Raw genomic sequence first — 26,535 nt, forward strand, 5'->3', positions numbered from 1 at the left:
GTCATTAATGTCCCCATTAAGCAGGTGTCCCCTTTAAGTGGCATCCCTTTTAAGCGGATTCTACTGTATATATTTTACCTTGATATATTATTTTCTTTTTACAATCGTACTTGTGTAGGGAAAAAAATAGTTTATATACAGGAATAAATATATCTATTGAGTACTCAGTAAAACAAAATAATTGAAATATTTTATTCATGTTTAAATATGAATTTACTTTTTAATTGTAGTCTGAGAAATCAAATCTTTCACGTTTTGAAGGAAGTAATAGTATTTCATCTGCTGAACTATTTGGTAGAGAAGAAATGACAGGTGTTAATTCTACATACCAACCACCAGATCTAGATGATGTTAAAGAAAGCGTTAAACAAGGTGTAACAAAAGTAGCTGGGAAATTATCATCTCTAGCTAATGGCATGATGTCATCATTTCAGGTAAAATAATAAACTACTACATAAACATATTATATTTTTATAACAACATATACATATAATCACGATTACCTAATATTATTTTAAAATAATTAATATATTTCTTATTTGCAGGAAAAATATGGAGGTTATTAAAATGTTTGATCCAACACGCATAAGAAATATCTAATAAATGGTATTATAGTATCAGTGTTATATGGATATATTTGTAAATAATTATTCCATATTATTATATTAGTAATTAAATCAGTTTATTACATTGTTACAGTAAACTATAAAGTAGTTTACTTATGTTCAAACAAAGTGTTAGAAAGTTAATTTGTTCGACAATTTGTTACAACAAAGTAATAGATGGTACTAAAATAATATATGTATATACATACATATTTATTATAAGAAATAATATGTATATTATATATTGTATTATCTTATACTAAAAATCACATTTAAACGTCATTTAAATTGCTTGGATAAATTATAATTTCTAACACATTGTTTTCCATTATTTGAATTTCTGAGTTCTAACATAAGTACCATTGCCAAACATTAATTTTATAGTATTGTTTATATCAACATTATAATTTATGGACTTATAAAAAATATACTTTTATTACAAAAATTATAGTTTTTCTTGTTACTTCATTATAAATTGCAAGTCCTTAATTAGTAATGAACTGAGTCTTTCACAATAATTTTACTTAGTATCCTCACTCCATGAAAATTATTTTTGAGTGAATTATGTGTTGTTGTTTTCTTTGATCCATAAAAAACGTATGAGATTATCATTCATCACAGACTTCAAACTTATAGTAAATGGAAATTGTAACATTCAATGATCAAATTTTGCTCAGTGATAAACAGTACTACAATATATACCACTATTTTTTGGACAATAAATACATAAATTCACAAAATGTGCAGTTCCCATTTAAATTGTTGATATTAAAAATTTGATTTAGTATAAAGAACATTATTGTAAATTTTAAATGGTAATAAATTAGTAATATTTGAACAAAAAGGGTTAACCCTAAATTAGTCGCTTTATAATTTGGTAGAAAAAGAGGCATTGCGACTAACGACGTGATGTCGTGATATACACTAACACGAATAACGTCGGGTTAAGTAGGATTACCGGTATGGGTAAAGGGAAGCTAGCGACAAATTTTTTTCACTTTCAAAAATAAACAAAATGCACATATTTTATAGATAATTTTTTTATGCTACCAGAGAATTTTCAATTTTGACTATAGGAACACCCATGTAAAGAACTAATGGATAATAGTATACGAAAATTTACCATAAAAGTACGATTTTTTGATAGTAAAATTTTTTTAATACCTTTTTATAAAATCATATCTATTTTTAATAAGTAGTGAGAAGTAATTTGTATTTTTAAAAATGTATCTTGGTCCGTGATGTTAATTCATAGATTAAGTAATAAGTATCAAAGTATGAGTTTGTCACGATAAATTAAAAATTAAAATCTTAATAATCGTGACTAATCGACCGCGGCTGTGTTGACCAGTTGACAGTTATCATTTCTAAGATCAGTCGAATTATGATAACATTTATACCACATTACGGCGCATTCTTTATCCGTGATTAAAACGGTCACACTGTAGCCGTGTTCGTCGGTAATTACTAACCTCAAATATTGAATTTCGACACAACATTTCTAAGGAAGATTGTTCTCTTTACTTGGTAGTCCTCTAGTATTTACTGTTTACTTGTTGTGTCGCTCGTTTCCATCCCGTTCTGCAAAAATGGTTGATGACAAGTGAGTAATATTTTTCATCCTTATTAATCCGCTACACGATAAGACGTATTCTGAATTCATTTATGAATTCCGAAAAAGTGTTATTCAAACATTTAAAATTTATTAATTATTGTCCAATGAAGAGCGATGTGAACGACGATTTCGTCTTTATTATGTTACTAAAAAATATTTACATTGAAATAATTTAATGTTTACAGTGCCCCGAAAAGGCTTCCGGCGGTGCCGGAGTCTGTACTCAAAAGGCGCAAAGCCCGTACAGCATTCAAACTTAAATCATTGAAAAAAGCTATTGAGGTATGTAACCAAATTACCTAAAGCTAATTTCCTACTAATCTAAATTGTTCAAAATCATTAATTTCTTAACATATTTCACTGATATAAATTGAACTTATAAGTATGTATAGATTCAATGTGAATTCTAAAATCTTCTGAGTTAAAATTTTACCCACCAAGAAAAAATTAAAAATTACCTACTGATAATTTACTGTCCCAAAATATTTGGTTTTTCTTATTCTATTCTATCTTAACGTACCTACATTTATATATTTCATCTAATTGTGAAAATTATCAAATGATTTTCACAGTCTTGTAACCAATATAAATAATTGAATACCTATGTAATATACTACAACGTGTAATTGTTATTTTCCTTTTGAATGGGTTCTGTTATACCTAAATCCATCACAAACTATATTTTATTTTCATATATGTATTTTTATATTTAAATATTTAATACTATGATAATAACGCTGTTTCTTAAATAATGCTAAAAAAACAGTGAACATTTTGTCATTTAATAACAAATATTATTTTACATTCCATACATATCCGGTTTTTTTTATCTATATTATTGATACTTAGTTGTTAGCTGTAATAAATATTCTCCTTACATGCCTATTTATTTAGTTGATCAGACTGACATTTCCATTCTTTATTTATTTTTTATTAGGAACGTAAAGAGCGCGTGAAGAAAACTAAGAAGTATTTTAAGCGCGCCGAGGCTTATGTTAAAGAATTTAGAATGAAGGAAAGAGATGAGGTCCGTTTAGCAAGAAATGCAAAGAAATCCGGTGACTTTTATATTCCTCCTGAACCTAAATTAGCATTTATCATGCGTATTCGTGGGTATGTTTGATTTATAAATCTGTTTAATAAGATAATTTCTATTACATATTATATTATGAACAATATTTTAGTGTGAACCAAGTAGCTCCTAAAGTGAAGAAAGTATTGCAACTGTTCAGATTGCGTCAGATCAACAATGGAATATTCATCAAATTAAACCAAGTAAAAATACAATTAAATGTAAATAGTATGTATTATTTATTAACATTTTTACTATTATTTTTAGGCAACATTAAATATGTTGAGAATTTGTGAACCATATGTGACTTGGGGTTATCCTAACTTGAAGAGCGTAAGGGAACTGGTCTACAAAAGAGGATTTGCCAAAATCAAGGGACAACGCATTCCAATCACCAATAATGAAATGATTGAAAAGAAATTGGGAAAATATGGTATCATATGCACGGAAGATTTAGTTCATTGTATATATAGAGCCGATCGTCGATTCAAGTATGCGATGAACTTCCTTTGGCCTTTCAAAGTAAGACTACAATTCCATTAACTTTTTACTTATATTTGACGCATCCATGGTATGACATCATTCTAGTTGTTACGCCTTCCAAGTTGTCATATAGCAAATAATGAAGTGATATGTTTAGTTTTTCAATTATTCTTGTTGTTAAAAAATATTTACCTCATTTATAAAAAAAAATGTTTTTATACATAAATATTTATGAAGTTTATAAATAATTAAGTTTCATATTTTATTTTTGAATACTGATTATACCACGGGTGGCTTAATGGGCCATTTTCAGTCTATCTCCCTTTGTGGGAAAAATCTATTATTATACATTTAGTTTTAGTCCCCTCACCCCTTAATAACTCTTAATTGCTGATGTCGACAATAGTATGTATTTTTATAGCTCCTCAATAAAAAATATATTATTTGATCTTTAGCACGTCCGTGGTCAGTTACTGCTATAGTAGTAATTTCAATTCTAATGTAATAGGTCACTACTGCTATAGCAGTAATTTACTAACCCACACAATTTTTCATTACTGTTCATGCAGTAATATTTCCAATAGTATTAAATGGAACTTAATATGTGACTGACATATTATGATCACTTATAAATATAAAATTCTATTTTTTAATAATTTTTGTCGATATTTTAAAAATTTGAGTGATTTTTTGAGGAGGGTAAATTATTAATATAAAACGTGAAGTAACCACTAACGTGTTAACAAAAAATGTTTGGCCACTCGGTATACAGTAATAAAAATTATGTTAATTGAGCTTCCAATAACTAAAGTAGTAATTAATCTTTAATTGTATATTCCATTGATCTATTTTAATTTTTTTATTATTTTTCTAGTTAAACACCCCAACTGGAGGCTGGCGTAAGAAGACCAATCACTATGTTGAAGGTGGTGATTTTGGAAACCGTGAAGACACCATCAACAAGTTATTGAGAAAAATGGTTTAATTACAATAAATGTTCAACAAAAATTTCATTTATTTTCATTGTAATGATATGTTATTGTTACCTGATCCTATGTCATAATATCTCTTGTTATCCAAAGGAATATTGTGTTTAGTTATAAATAACTATTAAATTATTTCCAACTAAAATCTGTTATAAGATGAGTGTGTATTATTTACAACAGATGCTGAATACATATTTCAAATATTCTGTCGAAAAACGGTAGTATGCTACTTAGATGATATTCTCAATATATTTCTTACTCAATTTTCATCTTTAAATCGTGATCGTAACTTGAAAGGGATATTATATCTTTTTTTTGGTATGGGAACCAGTGGCATGTGAAGAGGGTCAAATTAGAAAGGTGGTCAATTAAGTACCGCTCTGCTGTACATTAGATGTCATTGTAATAGATGTTTTAAATGACCACGACAATCTTTAATTGTGATTGTGAGTATAGTATTATAAGTTATAACAGTAGCTAACAAAAACCTACGAAACTGTATGTAGCTGAGTGGCTTGTTGTCTGTGACTGCATTACCGAGGAACAACGCCTTATATGTGGGAACTTGAGATGCGCCCCATGCTGTAACAAGTATCACAGTTCCCACAGCACATTTATGATACTCTATGGAATATGCTACCCAGCAAACTTAAGTGACTCAAGTAGAGCCACTCGTCGTAAATTACATTTACCTTCTGATGAGAATGAAGCAGTATGCCTAAGTACCAAATACTTATAAGAGAGTTAAATAAAATGTATTAATTTAGAAAATCATGTCTTGTATAACAATTACTGATGGGCCAAATACACCAAAAAGTAAATCTATATAAATTTATTTATAAAATTACATTTTGACTGAATCCAAATGTTAATATTGGCATTTTCTTTATACCATAACATTTTCAAAATATTTTGAGATGTTTACGAACATTTTTAGTTTTCTATCCTATAAACATAAATAAAATTGTATTTTTTAGGTAAAAAAGCATGACAATTTAATAGAGGGCTCCTAATATTATATTGTTTAAAAGGCAAATGGAAAAATTACAAAAATGTGCAAATTATTTTGAGTTAGAAATTCCTAAAAATGTTTCTTTTTGAATCTAAGATTTTAAAATGTAATATAATATGTTATATAAGTTATTATAGTTTCTCTACCTTTATCATAAAAGAAAAATCTCCATAAGAAAGTAAAATTCAATTTTTATGAGTGTTTGAAGTTCATATTTTTACGACCTTGGATATATTCACTCGTATACTCGAATTTTCATGTAGCGATTTTCTTATTTTATTGTATTTCAAAAACTAATACCTCTAGATACATAAAAATTTCACTGAATGATTATATTTTCTTTTCATATACACCATAAAACTTTGGAAATATTTTGACTCTTTTTGAGCTGTTTACGGACATTAGAGCTGATAACAGATATTTTTAGTTTTCAATTTTTTTTTGTTTTTTTTCTAGAGTTATCTATTCAATTGTATTTGATGGGTAAAAAAGCTTGAAAAATTAATACAAGGCTCCTGCAGATAAATTGTTACCTACTATAGCAGTGGAAAAATATTAAAAATACATAGGCACAATTTTTTTTGTATAAGAATTTCAAGTTTAAATGTTGACAAAATTTATCAAATGTTCAACTTTTATAGTTAAGAATTGAAAATTGAAACAAAGTTCCACGAAATAGGCTTTATACAAGGTGTATCTTATGTCATTGTACGCGAGGTTTTTTTAACGATTATGGATCGATGAAATAGAATTTCTTTAAAATTTGTTATTAGTATTTAGGATTATTGGTAACAGGTAAGTTGCATTACCTTCTAGGTACTAATACAGTCATTGTAGGTAGATAAAAGATTTTTCCAATAGGTATAACCAAAAATAACTGTCATAAAATCCATATAGATAGTAGTCAGTATACAGACGCCAATACGCCAAACTAATCGATACAAATTAGGACATCTGGAATTCTGGACCAAGATATATCTTAAATCGTGATCTGGACTAACAATAATATAGGAATTAGGAATCAATCATCAAATCTAATATGTCACTGCAACCATTATAAACGATTTTTACTGTAAATAGTGTTAATTAATAATTAGTAATTAGTATCTACTTGTATATTGTTCTATGCTTCTACATCGTCGACTTTTAAATCGGAATTAAAATAAAAGATAACATTTTTGTTTAAGCCATGATTATAATCATAGTTCGTGGTTTAAGCCATATCATTGTTATCTTAAGTTCTTATCGCCTAATATTGTACTTATATTTATAATGATAAGATCTATTTAATAGTAAAATTCATATTTCATTATGATTTAATCAAATTATGTTCCACATAAATAATAATATAATATTATTATCGCCCATCGGTATTCAAAACTGTTATTTGAAAATATTAAATGATCTTGGAATCAGAACAGTAATGTTTAGTATTACTCAAAGAAGAGAAATAATCAACGCCTGCATTTTAAGGATGGTATAGTTATATCGATTTGATCAATTGATAGAAAAATGCATTGGATATTCGTAATTCTACCATAATCATACTACAAAATGAGTACTTTACACAAAAATTGTCTTGCACAGCCTGGACGTAAAAAAGTTCAAGTAATGATGATTTTATTTTTTAATCTGTATAGGTGTTATGATTAAAATTAACTTTATGATTTAACAGGATACTTAAAATTATATTTTTTTTATTTCAATATAGATTTCATTTGTTATACGTGATGAAGAAGAACGTAGGCATAGAGCTGGTGTCAATTCCTTACAATTGGATTCTAAACAAGGAATATTATATTCAGCCGGTCGAGATGGCATAATACGGCAATGGGATGTCCGAGATAATGTTGAAGCCACATATTTACGGTCTTTAGAACATCACACTGATTGGGTTAATGATATTGTACTATGTTGCGGTGGAAATTATTGTAAGTTTAAACCTTTTAATGGTTTATTGTATATAAAATAATATAACGTTAAAAATATCTAAAAATAAATAGGTGTAATAGAATGTCTTGTTAACAGTTTCAATAAAATAAATTTAAACATCATTACCAGTGTACCTTCAAATTTTTCCATGATCTCTTAAAAACATACCTATGCTATGTTAACCACTCTTATTTACTATTATATTGTGATTTAATTTTAATTTGGTGTTTTCAGTGATTTCTGCAAGTTCAGATACCACTGTTAAATTATGGGGACTTCGGAAAGAAAATACTTGTTTATCAACCTTGCGAACACATAAAGATTATGTTCGGGCTTTAGCATACGCTCGTGATAAAGAAGTGGTCGCATCAGCTGGGTTAGATAAAACAATATTCATGTGGGATGTTAATATGTTGACTACTTTAACTACTACTAATAATACTGTAACAAGTATGTTATTTATGAAGTATAACATAAAATAAAGATTGGTTATTATTAATTGTTATACGATATGTTTAGCGGCTTCCCTGCCTGGTAGCAAAAACTCTATTTACAGTTTGGCAATGAACAATAGTGGTACAGTTTTAATTAGTGGAAGCACAGAAAAAGTTTTACGAGTATGGGACACAAGGACAAGTGACTGTATGATGAAATTGATAGGTCACACAGACAACGTTAAAGCTTTGGTTGTAAATCGTGATGGTACACAATGCCTATCGGGTAGCTCTGATGGAACTATTAAACTATGGTCTCTAGGACAACAACAATGTATTCAAACTCTAAGAATTCATAAAGAAGGAGTTTGGGCATTAGCAGTAATTACTTAAATTTATATAATTATAGTGTAAGATAATATTATATAATTTAAATGATTTTTCCTACGTTCATAGGCAACTGAAAACTTTTCCCATGTCGTATCTGGTGGTCGTGATAAAAAAATTTATATGACAGATTTAAAAAATCCTAATAGAGTTCAACTTATATGCAATGAGACAGCTCCAGTTGTAAAAATGGTTACAACACCTGATATGAGTGCTATTTGGGTAGCCACATCCGAATCCTCTATTAATTGCTGGGTAAGCATATTATTTAGCAAATAGTTGAATGTTTTTAAGAGAATGTCACACCATTGGTTTTCTGCCTCTTACCCACGCACAACATAGCAACATGTATGTTTGGCAGCACCAACCGTTACTTTTTATATTAGAGTGAATTCACATATCATCAAACTTTAAGCTAAGAATATTACCTGTACCCCTACATTGGATTTTTCACAATATTTATAAGCTTTTTAAATTGTAATAATTTACACATTCATAACTTACATAAAAATGAAAGCCAAATCCTCGTTATATAAAAATAATGAATAAAAAAATGACTAAAATATTTTGGTTGCTATTGTGTTATTTTAAATAGTACATTTAATAATAATATAATATATTCACAGAACAATTATTATTTAATACTTTTAGAAATTAAGAAAAAGTGATGAAACAGCTGATTTTGAAGATGTCCCAACAGTACCATATAATCAAGAACCATTTAGGACTCTTAAAGGAGCTGCTGCTATACGAAAATACCATGTACTGAATGATAAACGAACTATACTGACACAGGACACAGAAAAGAATGTTGCAGTTTATGATGTACTTAAGGTTATTATCCTCAAAATAAAATTTAAATAATTCATTCAATTATTTAATTGATATTTAATTGTAATTATGTAGGCTTCTAAACTTCAAGATTTAGGGGAAGTCGATTTTGATGAAGAAATAAAAAAACGACATCGTATAATATTTATACCAAACTGGTTTAGTGTTGATTTGAAAACAGGGGTATATATATTTTATATTAGTATTTAAAGTAACAAGATATAAGAAATAATATTATATTCAATGGTAAAATCATAATTTTTGTTAGATGCTAACGATTCACTTGGGACAAGATGAAAACGATTGTTTTGCAGCTTGGGTTTCTGCTAAGGAAGCAGGAATTAATGTCACGGATGATAACTTAAGAGGTAATTATGATATTGAATTAATTTTGTTTCCTATAGTAGTTAAGAAACATAATTTTTGTTTATTTATTAGTAAATTATGGCAATCGGATGTTGCGATCACTATTAGAAAATTGGCTTAATCGCATTCAAACAGATCATGGGTCTTCTGATGGATCCCAGTCTACTGAAGTCAATGCTCAGACAAAACTAGATTCTCAGTGTTGTAGAATTCCTAAACATACACCACTTATGATAAGTGAAGTTGGTGGTCGGTGTCTATATAGGATGTTAGTCAGCCAGGCCGGAGATGAAAATGATGTTTCAATTTTAAACGAAACTATCCCCGCGTGGGTTATGAATGTTATCGTTGAAAAAAGTATACCTAAAGCCCTTAAGATATCGTTTTATCTTGTGCCACTATCAAACACATGCATTAGGCCTGTAAAAAAGTATGTTCAGATATAATATTTTTAATTTTCTTCATTAATAACCTTTTATAAAAAAAAATTATAGTGGTACTCTTCGACCAAGTCGAGATCGCTTAGTGGCAAATGACTTTATTCAAGTCCAAAAAATAGCTGAGTATATCCATGAAAAGTTGTCTGAAAATGATGGAAGTGGTCCATATAACAAAACATCAGACTGCATAAGCAATCATCTACAAGGAAATACACCTGAGAAAAATTTTGAACTAAGTTGTAATGATCAAATACTTTCTCCTACAATGGATTTAAGGACTTTGAAACATTTCATTTGGAAATCTTCAGCTGATTTAACAATATACTTCAAGGCCAAACATTAAAAAGTAATATTTTCTTCATGATTTATTTATTTATTTATTTTAAGTTATTATCTTCTTATTCTTTAATTACTTTTCTATTATAATAAAATTCAACCAATTTTTATAAATTTATTGATAGATTTTCCATTATCTGCAAATAAAAAAAATGTATATTATATTATGATGATATTATTGTTATAAGTTATAAAATGTATTAACATAAAAATTAAAAAGTATTAATGTTAAATTCATATCACACTCAGAAAATAAATGTAATTTTAATTAACCTGTATATATTACCTTACGTATATTAAATTATATTATTATGTAAAAAATATTGGCATCAAATCAAATTGAATTTGATTATATTATTATTTTCCTAAGACTTATAAAAATGTTTGAAAAAAGACTTATTTTTGTTTTTTATAATCATCTCTTGTTTTAGATATTATATTATAATATTGGTAACATTATGAACACATACAAAATTATACAAATCGTATAAATAAATTTACCTAATGTACCTAATTACATATTAAATATTATAAAAATACCTAGTCAAAATTGAAAATAGTAACTGTTTTAACAAACCGAATTGGAAAATATCAAATGTTTAAATTATGTTTATTAGGTACATTTTTATTTCATACAATTTATTTGTAATATGATTTGTGTTCTAAATTTTATAGGTAATCAGAACTATATTAAAACCAATATATATATATTACTGTGTATTTAAAAAATGTTAGTTGATAAAATAATATTAATAATTGTATGTAACTATTTTCTAAAATTAATTGTTCAGCTTAAACATAATCAGTCAACTATGAATACAATTATAATAGGATATCTTTATATGATTGAATTGGTACAAAGTTATTTCAATTTTTTGGCACATTTTGGACCAACAATTCAAATTGTGTGAGAACATTTGTCTAGAAATATGTCTAGTTTACGATTAATTTATAACAGCTGATATGGTTATTAAAATTATGGTATTAACTGGTAATTGGTGATTCTATGCGTTATAGGTATTAACTAGTGTTCATAAATATATATTATGTGATTTTGTCCATTATGAGGTCAAATATATTAACAAATAATTGAGTATATTTTCCAGAACTTATATTGTGTTATTGTGTGTGTACATAATAAAATGTCATAATCTCCACCTTAGAATCACATATCTATACAGTGAATTAGAAGAAGAGGTATATATATATTCTATAGATACACAAACTATTTTTGTTTTAATTATGTTTAATGCAATATCATGGTTTCCAATTTATAAGTTTGTTATTTTAAATGTTTTGTGTTTAATTAACATATATTTTATTTATTATACGAAAATGAGTATTTTGTTGTACATCATGACTGAAAATCTTCATTATTTAAATAGTATCGTTTAACTATATTATTGTTTACTTATTTGTATACCTACCTATTGATGAATGCTAATAAATATAATATTTAAGAATTAAGATTAAAATAGTATGTACATTTAATTTTGTCAAACATACATAGTATTTATTATTTAGTTTTATTGTTGTATAAAAACCTATATAATAATTAATAGTAAACATAAGGTATTTTAAATCATATTATCTACACATACACTTCATGTTGAAGGGAGAAACACAATAAGTGTTAATAAAATTTATAACTATACAATAATAAAGGTTTTTTTTTTAATATTTCACATAAATCAAGTATTTTACTAAAAAATTTTTTTATTGAACTTTTAAGCCCGGCAACTATGATCATTACCTGTTTTTGTTGTTTTGTTGGCGGTTGGAACGGTTGGTTGAAACACGTTTTTTGGTTTTGAGGAATTTCAAGTTGGTCACCTGTAGGCTGTAGGTGTTTGCCATGCCCGGTTGAGGCATGGTGGCCTCACTCTCTAGACAGTTGCCTCCCTAGAGAGAGGAGCCGTCCGAGATCGAGGTTAGAACCGTCGACGGTTCACGTCAGGACGGACGCCGTAGTCTATACTCAGCCACTCCGTCCTCCTTTTTAATAAATACCTGAATATTTATTAACCTATATTGCAAGATTTTCTTTAGATCTTTTTAATAATAATTATAGATAACTATGTATACAAATGTATACATTTGTACTATCCAAAAACCTTAAAGAAAAACCAATTCAAGGTTTCTAATTAGTTTATACTGAAACTAAAAAATCTAAAAATATGTTTACAAAACTTTTTTAAACACATTTGAAGTTAAAATGTAGACGAAATTAGATATCTAAACTAAGAATATAGATTTTGATTATTTTGTTGCGAAATGTAATTTTAAAAAAAGGTGGTCAAGTGAATACATCTCTACTATTCACTAGATGTCGAGTTAGATGTGTTAAATTTATCATTGTTTACAAAATTACGAAAACGATTCTAGGACATATTAAGTTATATTAATATTACTAATATTGTTACGATGCCTAGTGTTCAAGTCAGCTTTCAAAAAATTCACCCCAAGGGTTCCTCAAGTCAAAGCTCTGTTCTATTCAAAGATCATTATTTACCCAAAACCGAATTATATGCAGATATTGAGATATATGTTATAAACCTAGCCTTATACCTATTATACGACAGTCGTATTATCACAGACTATATTATATTATAGTCTGTGGTATTATGTTGAACACTGCAGTAATGTACCTATTTTGCCTATACACTACGCCCGGCAACATAATATTATGTTTATGCAAAAAATGTATAATAATTATTTATAATATGTATATAAAAATAATACATAGGTGGTTCTAAAACTTATTGCTTCAGGCGCAACTAATTTAATGTAAACATATCATTAATTAAAATTAGATTATATACAGTGTGTCCCGTTTTAAATGTACCACTAAATATCTCAGCCCGATAATCTTAGATTGAAATACGGTTTGCTGCAATAGCTAAGGGGTACTGAAGTACACATTTAAGGACAAATTTTAAATTTTTAACTCTTGTAGTATGCGCATGCGCAATACAAATTTTTTTTTTAAATTGCAACCCCTATTTTTGTCACCGGATATGGATAGATTAATTTATTCTAAGTAATTTTGATCCGTTGACCATAGTTCTAAACCTAAAATTGAATGAGTTACAGCTTTTGGACATTTTAAAATCATTAAATGTTTTCGATTTTACTAAAAACATCACACATACATTTTTTTTTTAGGTAATTTTGTATTAAATTATTTAAATGCATTTCATTTTAGTTCAAAAATGATTTACTTTTGTATCAAATTCAAGCGTGTAATGTTTTAGGTAAAATCGAAAACATTTAATTATTTTAAAATTTCCAAAAGCTGTAACTCATTCAATTTTAGGTTTAGAACTATGGTCAACGGATCAAAATTACTTAGAATAAAATAATCTATCCATATCCGGTGACAAAAATAGGTGTTGCAATTTAAAAAAAAAAAATTTGTATTGCGCATGCGCATACTACAAGAGTTAAAAATTTGAAATTTGTCCTTAAATGTGTACTTCAGTACCCCTTAGCTATTGCAGCAAACCGTATTTCAATCTAAGATTATCGGGCTGAGATATTTAGTGGTGCATTTAAAACGGGACACACTGTATAACGATAAGAAATTAGTAGGTAATATTCAGATAACTGAATCCGACTAATATGCGAGATACTCAGGGGCGTCCATAGACAGTTTTTAAGGGGAGGGGGGATGATCCTATTTTTTAAATCAATAAGTAGTAACTCTAGGCGTATTTTTCAAAAGTATTCGGGAACTACTAAGTCAATTTTACTGACTAAGGTTTTTAAGATTGTAAGGTTTTTAGTTTTTTCTACTCATACCAGTAAATTAAATTTTTGATTGAATAAAAGAAATTTGTATACACTATACATTTTGAATTGTTATGTGGGGCTCACATAACAATCTCATATGACGATTTTCTTATTTTATTGTAATCAAAAAAAAGGAATGACTAGATATTTTAAAATTTCACTGAATGTTAATATTTTCATTTTCTATACACCATTAAATTTTGAAAATATTTTGAATCTTTTTGAGCTGTTTACGGACATTCTCAGTCTACAATTTTTTAGTTTTTTTTTCTATAAATATCAATAAAATTGTACTTTTTGGGTAAAAAAGCGTGACAATTTAATGCAAGGCTCCTGATATATTGTTACAATAGCAGTTGAAAAATAATAAATATACATAGGCACAATTTTTTTTAATAAACATTTGAAGTTCAAATTTTGACAAAATTTATCAAATTTAAAATTGAATAATTATTTTGTAGTTAAATATTTATAAAATGTTCATCTTTTATATCTTAGGATTGAAAATTTAAAACAAGATTCCACGTAAATAATTAATTCTGTTACCAAAAAATCTAAAAAATACATAAGCACAGTTTATTTTTATACTCATTTTAAGTTCAAATTTGGACGAAATTACATATTAAAAAACCTAGAATACCTATTTTAATTATTTTGTTGTGATTGTATAATATTATTCGTGGGTATTTGAAACTTCTAAAGTATACTATTATATATCTATGATAGTATCACGGTTTGTTGTTGATGTTTAACGCGTTATAAGTACCTACCAAATGGATGTTGTGAAATGATTAATCTGGAATTTATTATAGGTCAATTTTTTTTTTTAATACCATACACATAAGTATATAATAGGTATATCTTATACCTAGATTTAGTCTCCGCTCAGAATCGTTTTTCTTATACAATGATATTCTATCATTGATTGCAAATTTAATACAATCCATTACAGTAACCCATTTGTAACCTACTATATAGCAGAGCGACATCCACTTGCCCACCTTTTTATTGTTTTTTTTTTTATTATTTTTTTATTGTTATTTATTATTATTTATTTATTTATTGTTATATATTATTTATGGGTCAAAGATGAAAATTCAAATAGCAAAGCTCCAAAACAGAGTACTGTTGGCAGTGAAATTGAAGAATTGTTGAATCCCCTAAAACTGTTAGGTTTACAACAACTATATAAGTACAGATTTATTTGGAGTGAACTGTCACGCAGCAAACTAGTAATATCTTAGTATCGATGTCTTGGAATCAAAGAATTTGCTGACTTACATAACTGTATGGAATTGTCATCAAGTTCTGAAGCATATATTAAAAAACATTTTTTTGAAGTGGTTAAATTATTTTAGTATAATATTTAAGTATACAGTTTTAGGCGGGTAAAAGTGGTCTATATAGTCTTAATTTTATCCACTAAAAGCGCTATAGTATGTAATAACGCTGGTTATCAATGTTAACCGCGATTAACAGTTGTTAACCTGTGTTGGTGAAATCGGCCCTATTACTTATTAGTCCGTGGTACAGACCCGATAGTGATTCCATGAAGTTATATTCCATATTATTAATTTTTTTAAATTTTTTAGGTAGTGTATGAATTTCATGTTATGGCGGTGAGTTGAACAAATCTACCAACAATATTGTCCAACTAATTATGTTTTATTTTTAATTCAAATTCATATATTACATATTTATTTATTTTAGAAAATACTTACTATAAAGTAATTTTAATTGAAAGTATTTTATAATATGTGTTTTTTAAAACGTAAAATGTACATAGGTAATATTTTTTCTTCATGCACACTAAATAATATGGACTCTGAATATAATAATTGCATCTAAACTGAAGAATATTCTTACCACCACGGTTTTAGATGCTAACCGTACTTATTACCTAGAATCGTTTTTAGAATCCAACAGTGTTTGATATCAAATTTAATATTATAACTATACATTGCAGTGTACCCCTACAATTTTTTTTAAGGGGAAAATACGGGACGCTTTATATGACAATATCATTCTGCATTTTTATCAAAATGTGTGGGATACCATCATAATTTGTCTTACGGATTATTTCATAACCGCGGATCTATAAATTAGTTAATGTTACCTAATTATTGCTAAACTATTAATTAATTAAATTTATTATTCTTTTGAACTTATTATTTATAACAACTATAATATTATATATTATATAATTATCTACCTACAGTAATTACCTATGTCTTATATTATCTCACATCTTTTTATTTAAAATTGATTATTTATAAATATTTTTTATATGATTTAAAGAGATGTATTCGGGAGTGTGGGCTTAGCCCCAAGACTTTCTAATGTGTAACAATTAATGGGGACACTATTTTTTTAAAAATAAACAGAATCTCCCTACTTTAAATTTTCCAAGTAAAACACTGGTTTGCACCTTTTTTAATAAACTTTTGTGTACTTAAGATTATTTAATGATGTGGGTATATTAGTATCTACGATTTATTTATAAGCCATAAAATGAGTTTTAAGGGATTGTATAAAAACAAACAATTAAGTTATGGTTTTCATTTTTGTGAACAAATTATTTTGGCCCTTCTAGCTGTTTACCCAGTTACAACATTGAGCTTGGGTATGTTATATCATGAATAGTGTTTTAATTAGTGTTTTTAATATTCAATAAATTGTATACTCCTTTTCAAAAAAGAATATGTCTGGTGGCGCACATTCCCCACCAATTTACCATTATTAGCGTGATCACGTTGTTCTCGACACACCAAACGAATCATTCGACAATCGCGAAAGCGGTATATTATCCTTTGAAAAGGAGTATAGTTCGGGACAAGGTGACCAGCCTGGTTACACCTGGACTAGCTTCTAATATCAATAATGTGTTACGAAAAATATTTTAATTTAAAAAAGCAATCATATTTTACAATGCTGAGCACATTGGTTATACTGACAGCCAAATGCACGCACAAGCCCACAACTCGTAGATATTAGTTAATATCTGAACACTTTTTGTAGCCCATACTATTTTAAGAACCTAATTATGTATATGATTTATAAGATTATTAATCAATAGACAATTATCTTATAGTATACTAATATTTTTTTTAGGAATTATCAGAAGAAGATGTAATTACAGGACCTTCAGAATTAGATAGAACATTTGTTTTTGAAGATGAAGGACATACACTGGGTTCTCTATTAACGTATGTTTTAGAAAGTTTTCCTGAAACAGATTTTTGTGCTTATTCCATAAGGCATCCGTCAGAAAATAAAATTTATTTACGGTTAAAAGTAAAAAATGGCCATTCCGTAGAAGATATTTTCAAACGCGGTTTTCAAGAGCTCAATCAAATCTTAAATCACGTTAAAAAAACATTTAATGTATGTAATATGTTCAATTACTATGTAGTAGCATTCTATACTAATAATATTTTTTTTTTATGTATAGAAAGCAATTTCAGCTTATGAAGAAACTAAAGCAACTGAATAAGACTCAAGTTTTATTTTAAAACCATGTGAATAAAAATTATAAATAATTGTACTTTACTAATAAAAAAAAAATACAATAGAAATTACAAGACTTTATATCGAGCTTTATTAACCATGTGGTGTGCAGAAGTTTGCATTTTCAATAATTCTTCCTTGATAAGACGAGTGATTTCTATTTTTGCTTTAGAGACTGCTAATTCATCAGTACTTTCTATAGCTAAAAATAGCTTACGTTCGCCTTCTGGAGGATTTTTAGGTGGTGGATAATAAGTACCTCTAACTGTTATTCCTGCTTCTGAATACTCCGATATTTGTGCTAAAGCCTCCTAAAATAACATTTTACATTAACACAAATTTACATAATGTAAAAAACTTCTTTACTAACCTTAGAAGTAACTCTCCACCTAGCTTGCTGGGGGAAATCATTAATTTCTAATTCTTCTTCATACTTTCTAAATATTTCTTCTACCCCTGCTTCAGGACTATCTCCACACTCACTCTCACCATCATCATCTTTTGGTTGGTAATTCAATCGAGTATTTAATTTAGCTGCTAATTGTTCAGCAACAGTCTTAGCAGTGATAACTGGATGAGAACTAGCAAGACCTCCCTTTAATATAGCTTCTGCAGTTTGTTGTGATGCACCTTTGGCATCTGGTCCAAGGTTTTTAGCGATATGGATACGCGAAGCTAAACGTTTGGCTAATTCGAGTCGTTCTGATGCTTGAGGAGTTCCATTTATTTCCACTAAAAAACATTCAATTTATTCATTATGAAATAAAATTATAGAATCGTTATTTAAATAAAACTATTTTAACATTTATGCTTAATTTTATGAAATAGTGTAGTTTGTAAATAAATAACAAAGATAATTACTTAAGCCTGTTAGATTTGGAAGTCCTATAGCACTAGCTTTTACTTCTTTTACAATTCTCTTAGGGGCAAGCATTGTTTCAATTTGTTGATCAATATCTCCTTCTATGTCTTCATCATCAGAATCTTGAAGACCAAGAGCAGCTTTTTGTAATTTTTTCTTTTCATTAGCCATAACAGCTTCCGTTTCATCAAATTTAAATCCTTTTCCACTAAAGCCGCCACCTGTATGAACTTGCTTTCCTTCCTAAGTATATAATACATTTTTATAATATTCTCCATGTATTGGGACGTTGGTTGATTATTTAAATGTAAGGTTGTCTTTTAATGGTAAATTGTTATATGTAATCTAAAAGTAGTACCTTATGAATTTAACACGTTGATGGGCAGTACTGCTATAGCAGTATCATAAAAACCTTCTAAAAATTGTCATTACTGCTATAGCAGTGATATTTTCAATGCTGTAGCAGTAGTGTCTTATGAGGGGATAGATTGTTGTGTCCCCCGACATCTCAGTGGACAATCTTGCACTGCCCTATAGCATAAAACCCTACAGCAGTACCAAAAGCATTAATGCTGTAGCAGTAATGAAAATTAGCGTTTTAAGGATGGTTTTTTTTCGACGGCGGCCACGAGACTGTCCATCAACGTGTACGGAACTAATGCTCTTAGTAACTTTAAAAAGTAAAAATCAAAAACAAAAAAAGATTTTTTATGCTAAACATCAACTTTTTGAATTAAATGATCTCTGATAAATGTATAACCTATAATTTGTATTGTTCATAAAGTAATTTATGTATCAAAAGCTGCCAGATTATTCTAAATTTACATTTTTAGTCCAAAGAAAATTTTAAGTAAAACTACAAAAAAAATGTGTAAATTAAGTATAATCAACTATGATTGCCTTAGTCAATTAATGTAGTTAATTTATTTAGTTTTAGAATGGTGATTGAAAAATGGATACCGCATAAGAATTGTTTCTCAGAGTATAATATAATTAACAGTTAAAGAGATAAAAATACAGTTTTAAAAAAGTCACAAAAACGTTGATATGAATAATTTTTAAGTTTAAAAGAATCAATAATATAGTATACAACGGTCAGTGCTACTTACTGCGGCTTGTTTTGCTTGGTAACGTAGCCACATAGTACGCAATGATTCTGGTACAGGTACATTAGATGTTTCCAAAGCTCTTATTAAATCGCCAGCAAATCTTTCTTGGTCAGGTGAAACTAATGTGTAAGCAAATCCTTTATTACCTGCTCTAATTTTACATTATAATTCAAATCAATTAGTTTAAAAATTAAAAGTACCATCATTGTTAATTTTAACTAATATTAATAGTAAACATTTTGGATTTAATTAGTAATTACCTTCCAGTTCTCCCACATCTATGAACATAATCTTCATAATGATTGGGACAATCATAATTAACCACCAATATCAAGTCTTTAACATCTAATCCTCTAGCAGCAACAGAAGTAGCAACCAACAATTTGATTTGACCACTTTTAAAATCAACTATAGTACTATCTCTGTCATATTGATCTATAGCACCATGTAATGACATACACGGGTAGGAGGCTTTTAATAATTTTTGTAGAAGCGTATCTGCATTCTCATGAGTATCTACAAACACAATACAACTTCCTCTTTCATAATAGACTCCTAAAACTTCAAGTAATTTCATGAATTTCTGTTCTTCTTCTACAATAATTACATGCTGTTCTACTTCTTTGGCAACAACACTTCTACCTCCAATCTATAAATATAAATAAATTTACAATTTTACATAAGTAATTATTATGTAAAACATACTTGAACTTCGACAGGTTTTTGTAGTATCCGTCTAGCTAAAGCTTCCATCTGACGTGGGAATGTAGCACTGAACATGACAGTTTGACGATCTGGACGTACATTATCAATTACTCGCATTACTTGAGGTTCAAATCCCATGTCAAACATTCGATCAGCCTCATCTAATACCACATATGTTACTCTTCTTAAATTAGTAACTCTACCTATATATATATCAAAAAATAATTATTAAGTTTATAATCTATAGCTATTTATTTAACTATTTGAGTGATTGTAAACTATATATTATTTAGTCTTACCATTATTTGCTGCTAACATATCAATCATTCGGCCAGGAGTACACACAATAATTTCTGCACCACGTTTTAATTCGGCTATTTGTTCAGATATTCCAGTACCCCCATAAACCGATACAACTCTTAACCCTAAGCTCTTTGTAAACTTGCGTGCTTCTTTTCCAGTCTGCATGCAAAGTTCTCTAGTAGGTGCCATAACAATAGCTAAATGAATAAATAATAAAACATATTTTTAAATTGTTTTACAAGTTAAGCTACTATTAAACATTTAGAAAAAAAGAAAATATTTAATAGGAATTATGCAAAATGTTGCATTCAAATTTTTTTAAAAATCTTAATAAATATGTGTAAACAATGAACAATATACACTGTACATTTTAACCTTTTAACGAATTGAACGTAAACCAAAAATAATTTAAATATAAAATACGACCAATTATAATCAATATTATGTAAGTACTAACCAATTGGTCCATCAGTATCTTCCAAAGGAGGCTGATCCATAATGTGTCTAAACATAGGTAATAAAAACGCCAGAGTTTTGCCACTTCCAGTTTTTGCAATACCAATAAGATCACGCCCAGCCATTATAGCAGGAATAGCTTGTGTTTGTATAGGAGTAGGTTTTTCATAATTATGTTTTTTTAAATTATCCATAATCTTTTTACTCACACCACAATGAGCCCATACTTTTATTGGTCGAGGGCATCCTTTTCCTTTCACTCGAACACCTTCTAATTCCTGGGAAATAAAATACAGAATACATTTAACCATTAAATGTATTAACTTTAAAATATTACCTCTTTGTATTTTTCAATTTCTTCAGAAGTCATACGGGATATTTCTGGCACTTCAACATAAAAATTTTTTCTAAACGGTAAATAGCTAATTTCAGCATGGTCAATTTTTGGTAATTCTTTCTTTTGTTTATTGGCCAAACTTGCTGCAGCTACATTCAAATCTTCTTGTTCTTCCTCAGATGAATACTAGAAATTTTTTAAACATGTAGTATGTATGTATTTATTTAGAATTGATTTATATTATACTTCCAAGGCGTCTTGATTTTGCTCAATGAGTTCACCTCTGGTATTATTATCTTTTTTCTTTGCTACTCCAGATACAATTACAACACCTGAACTAGTAGTGTCAACTCCTGGACTTTGATTAAGATCATTCAATGAATTTTTTTCTGATAAATTACTACGATGCCCATCTACTTTATTAACTTTACGTACTTCTTCTTGAACACCCTGAAATAAATTGATTCTTATGAAAATGGATACAGTTTTTTTAAAAAATTAATAAATAATATTTATCTAACAGTTAAAAAATAATTAACATTTACTAACTCCAAATAAATAAAATGAGTGCAGTTAATTTACAAATATTTTGTATAGCACTGAATTTCAAAAGGTTTTTAAAGATACACAACAAAATTAATTTTTTTTTATTTATAGATAGATCAAATAAGATTTATTTTTTGGTAATATATCAATATTTTCAAAACACAACTTTAATATTTAAAAACATCTGCAAGTCTTATTATTAATAATTGACAGTGTAACAGGAAAGAGAATCCTAAAAGTAAAGAGGTTAAGCTCCATCAACAATTATTATAATATTTAAAAAAATCCAATAAATTACTCCAGTACTTTCCTGTTATACGAGACTACCTTATTTTTCTTGCCTTCTTTGATATATTTTTTAATGATATGTATTGTAGGGATGGCCAGAATGAAATAAAGAAAAAAATTTAATACATAGTAATTATTTGTAATGTATTTTACACGGTACATGCCAAAGTGCCAATTTGCCTCGGCGTACGGAAAACAATAAAATAATAATAATAATAATAATAATACAAAATGGTAAATCCACAAATAAAACAACAAATAATTTATGTATTGTGGGAATGGCCACAATCTAATTATATAAAAAAAAATTAAATAAAGATAAAAAATAAATACATAATAATTATTCGTAATGTACCAAATTTGCCGTGGAAAACACCAATTACATAAACTAATAATATACATGATGATAGATATATAATGTAATAAATAAAATCGCAGCTTATGGATATCATTCAGCTATAATATCAGCTAAGATAGGTAGTCGCGATAACGTAGATAGTCTTGGGTCATAGTCACGATAATAGCTGTAGTCTTGTATAAAAGGAAAGTATAATTTTAGTAGTCTTAGATAACAGGATTTTTATGTTGTCAAAAAACAGGGTAGTCTCGTATAACAGGAAAGTACCATTACTCCCTTACTAGTTAGACTAAGTATGTTGTTGAAAAGTGTTACCTTTGCAATCACACGAGTACATATTTACACTATGAAATACGACATCTCAATGTTTATTGCTGAGAAAATTGTTTTTCAGTACTCAATATCAAAGGAGTGGTAATCAAATGCAGGTCAGGAAAAAATAATTCATCCAGGCCACCCACATTATGAAATATTTTTTAAATATCTGTATATAGTACTCTGGACTAATATTTACAGATAACAATAATTTAAAAAAAAAAATGTATAGTCTTCTATTGACTAGGCCATCTAAAAATTTTGCATTTCAAGACGGCCCACTCCATCCCTGCAAACACTCATTCTAAGAAAACTATTAATTTTTTTTATTTTGGTTTCAATATAAAACTGTAAGTATATATAGTTGTATTTCTTTTATGTTTAGGTATTTTCTTTCGGGAAAAAATGTGTCTCGTTTATTGAGATCAATAGATCATACTAAAAAAAGGGAAAATTTAATTTTAAACAGAACGTATGATTACCCTAAGTTAGGTGTAATTGATGACGATTAATTGTCAGCCAACATACATTTATAACTAATAATTATTGGAATTTTTTGTAATATTTTTACCCTAATAATCAGTTGAATGTTTATTTTTAATATCTTAAGTTCAAAAAATTATGTCATCATTTAAATTTAACTATTAGAAAATATAAGCTTAAATACTTTACTCATGTCAAGTAATATAGGAACAAAAAAATTTTTTTTAACCTGCATAAAAGCATCTAAAGGATCAATTTCTTCTTCTTCAATCAATTTCTCGGCATTGTTTTTTGCTTCCTCTTCCTCATCACTATCATCTTCTAAATTCCATTTTTTTGAAGGTATTTGTAGGTTGGCTAAAATTAATTAATTAAATAGTTAAAATATGAAAATTGTAAATTTAGTTATTATGTAAGCTTTATTTACATAGTTTAAGTACAAGGAATAGTATAACTTAATTATTTTAGATCAAGAATATTATCATCATAAACATTTTGGTGAATGGTTCATATTATAATGTTGTTTATGAAATGTTCACTTATTATAAGTTATAACTAATGAATAATAAGGCACTTGTTTGTTGTAATACATCAGAAAATTAACTTGTTAAATACCTAATTTTGTCATTTATAAGGTACCCTAATGACATTAAACTTTTATAATCTTATAACGCTCTTGATATTGATATTGTTAGCTATTTTCCGCAGTGTGTTGTAACCAGAGCTGGGAAGTGTATTGAGTGACTACTTGTCATACTTAAAAAATCTAAAAAAATCAGAGATAAGCGTACTACATACCCACTAATGAATAGTAATGAAAATACAGCTACGCACAATACTAAAAAACTGTTTGTATTCTGAGGTATGGTAACACACAAATACGAAGTATTGTTCAAGACAAAATGTAAAACATTAAAATCACATTTTACACATTTATAAGACTTACACATGATTGTAGTTCGAACATCTTTTTTTACACTATCTAATTCTTTTTTTTTGCGTTCTGCTCTCCAACGTTCAATACGTTCTCGACGCTTTTGCATTTCTAATTCAAGTTTTTTTTGTTCAGTTTCCTAGAATAGAACATTTAATAATTATTATCAAAACAGAACTTAATGTTTAAATTATTACCATGTACTAAAAAAAAAAAAAAAGTGCGCTTAAATTTAGTTTAGCCATCATTCAATGAACAAAATGAACAATATATCTGTATATATTCAATTTTGACTGACTGCCATCGTACAATCTGTTAAAAAGACATTTTAGTTAAAGTAAGAAAAAACTAATGTTGGCTAAAGTAAATTTTTAAACATTTTTTTTTCTAATTAACAAATATGACTAATATATAATATTAAATATCTAAACCTTATCTGGATTGGTTGGATCAAAAGGCACTTCTTCGGGTTTACGCTCTGGTGACTTTCTTTTGTTACGAGGTGACCGGGAACGACGAGGAGATCTAGACTTTTTTCTGTCTCTTCTATATTAATACATATAGAATTAATTTACAATTCATATTAAGTAACATATGACAGAATAAACAAATATTTTTTTTTGTAAGTTTTGTTTAGTTTATATATTCAACTAAACCTGAAAAATATAAAATAAGTTAAACGCCTAAAACTGGGTTTGCCCAATGTAAACTAGTTATCTTATTTTACATCAAATAACTATAGATAATGATTTATTTTAATTATGTGCATACAATGTAATCTAGACAAAAGAAAAAGTTCACAAAATATTGAAATACCAAGCTGATACAACTTACACACCAATTTTATTTTATAAGATCCTTAGTTAAACCAATTATACATAAAATTAGTTGCACTCAGAATATTGTTGTAAACACTATTCTCTGACATGAGTATACGGAACATTTAAACTACAGTAATTAAAACGTTTAAATTAATCAGCTGTAACATTGTACCGAACATTTTAATTTTATTAATATAAAAATAGGATAAATAGCATATCATATTGGTTTTTACATACCTTTTAATTCTAGAAAAAAAATATATTATTATTAATAATACAGGTAATTATGTATATTATTTATAATTGTATTGTAACTATTTTGATTTTATACATTAATAATAATCAATTTGAAAATTATTCATTTTAAGTATTTGCTGCTAACTACCTACTATTTATTAATTTATATTGATGAACAAAAGATAGTTAAAATATTATATCACAATATCATTACATACAAACCTTTTAAATCTAGAAAAAAATAAATAGATATTACTAAAACTGGTAGAAGTATATATTATTTAGATATATCCATTTTATATTAATCTAGAAAATTGATCAGTTTTAATATTATTTATTATAAAACTATTTGCTTTGTATTTACAAACCTTTTATTTCTAGAAAAACAAAGTAGGTATTCATAATTAAAAACTATGTACATGCATATGCGGATTTAAAATTTGATTAATAAATTCTTACATTGATTTATGTATTTTATGACGAGGTGATCGAGACCGAGATCTACTACTGCGACGATGACGACGAGGACTCCGTGAACGGCTTCTTGAGCGTTTACGATGGACTCTATCGCTGAAATTGGAAAATTAAATATTATTCAAATCTTATTCATGTTAATAAAAAAACTTACCTCCCGCTACGAACCATATTCTATTATTCAAAACTAATTAAATATATTCAATTAATAATTTGTGATTCCTTACAATGTATATATTTGTTTACACATGCTGTTTAATTTTTATGTATGCATCAGTAATAAATTATTATAGCGGTTAAGAGTAGACAAGATTCGATATTTAGTATTTACCCTCGAGAATTTACCCACACTCGTTTATGCAAATCTGTTAATATGTATTTACAATTAACAATTTATTATTCAGGTATTTTGGAATTGAGGATTTAATTAAGATATTATCATTCTATTCATTTATCAAACAACAGTTGCGATTTGACGCGAATCGATGACAACTGAAAACGTTTTCGTG

At 27.6% G+C, this 26,535-nt stretch overlaps 5 protein-coding genes across 8 annotated transcripts in view; 4 read left to right on the top strand and 1 right to left on the bottom strand.

Moving 5' to 3' along the window:
- Arfgap2 (ADP-ribosylation factor GTPase activating protein 2) overlaps positions 1 to 1,050 on the top strand; it is a 15,152-nt gene extending 14,102 nt beyond the window's left edge. For all 4 annotated transcript variants that reach the window (NM_001135900.1, XM_029491047.1, XM_029491048.1 and 1 more), the window contains 2 exons: positions 231 to 434; positions 546 to 1,050. In NM_001135900.1, the coding sequence (NP_001129372.1) occupies positions 231 to 434; positions 546 to 566 (225 nt within the window). In that variant the 3' untranslated portion in view covers positions 567 to 1,050. The remainder of the gene's footprint in view (positions 1 to 230; positions 435 to 545) is intronic.
- A 1,040-nt stretch (positions 1,051 to 2,090) lies between these two features.
- Rpl7 (ribosomal protein L7) lies at positions 2,091 to 4,906 on the top strand. Its single transcript, NM_001135898.1, has 6 exons — positions 2,091 to 2,208; positions 2,406 to 2,502; positions 3,158 to 3,333; positions 3,405 to 3,495; positions 3,560 to 3,814; positions 4,650 to 4,906. Exons 1-6 carry the CDS (start codon positions 2,195 to 2,197, stop codon positions 4,758 to 4,760), a joined length of 744 nt encoding a protein of 247 aa, NP_001129370.1. The 5' UTR covers positions 2,091 to 2,194; the 3' UTR covers positions 4,761 to 4,906.
- Positions 4,907 to 7,084: 2,178 nt separating this feature from the next.
- LOC100167540 (WD repeat-containing protein 48) lies at positions 7,085 to 10,775 on the top strand. The gene is made up of 10 exons (XM_001945533.5): positions 7,085 to 7,381; positions 7,485 to 7,704; positions 7,940 to 8,155; positions 8,225 to 8,520; positions 8,596 to 8,781; positions 9,178 to 9,360; positions 9,433 to 9,540; positions 9,626 to 9,725; positions 9,796 to 10,153; positions 10,218 to 10,775. Exons 1-10 carry the CDS (start codon positions 7,328 to 7,330, stop codon positions 10,504 to 10,506), a joined length of 2,010 nt encoding a protein of 669 aa, XP_001945568.2. The 5' UTR covers positions 7,085 to 7,327; the 3' UTR covers positions 10,507 to 10,775.
- A 5,056-nt stretch (positions 10,776 to 15,831) lies between these two features.
- On the top strand, positions 15,832 to 17,866 carry LOC100163402 (DNA-directed RNA polymerase I 16 kDa polypeptide-like). Its single transcript, NM_001162101.2, has 3 exons — positions 15,832 to 15,910; positions 17,403 to 17,675; positions 17,743 to 17,866. Exons 1-3 carry the CDS (start codon positions 15,905 to 15,907, stop codon positions 17,782 to 17,784), a joined length of 321 nt encoding a protein of 106 aa, NP_001155573.1. The 5' UTR covers positions 15,832 to 15,904; the 3' UTR covers positions 17,785 to 17,866.
- Positions 17,778 to 26,514, bottom strand: LOC100165461 (probable ATP-dependent RNA helicase DDX46). Its single transcript, XM_029491454.1, has 18 exons — positions 26,181 to 26,514; positions 26,012 to 26,122; positions 25,921 to 25,929; positions 25,775 to 25,783; positions 25,553 to 25,561; positions 24,926 to 25,040; positions 24,507 to 24,633; positions 23,790 to 23,917; positions 21,817 to 22,020; positions 21,571 to 21,756; positions 21,235 to 21,511; positions 20,774 to 20,974; positions 20,475 to 20,677; positions 20,030 to 20,418; positions 19,770 to 19,920; positions 18,660 to 18,903; positions 18,169 to 18,530; positions 17,778 to 18,109 (listed from the first exon to the last, which is right to left on the bottom strand). The coding sequence occupies exons 1-18, from the start codon at positions 26,195 to 26,197 to the stop codon at positions 17,867 to 17,869; spliced, it is 2,985 nt and encodes a 994-aa protein (XP_029347314.1). The 5' UTR covers positions 26,198 to 26,514; the 3' UTR covers positions 17,778 to 17,866.
- Between the last annotated feature and the right edge of the window lie 21 nt (positions 26,515 to 26,535).

Source organism: Acyrthosiphon pisum, chromosome A3 (genome assembly GCF_005508785.2).
Source record: "Acyrthosiphon pisum isolate AL4f chromosome A3, pea_aphid_22Mar2018_4r6ur, whole genome shotgun sequence".
In the NCBI taxonomy this organism is placed as follows: Eukaryota; Metazoa; Arthropoda; class Insecta; order Hemiptera; family Aphididae; genus Acyrthosiphon; species Acyrthosiphon pisum.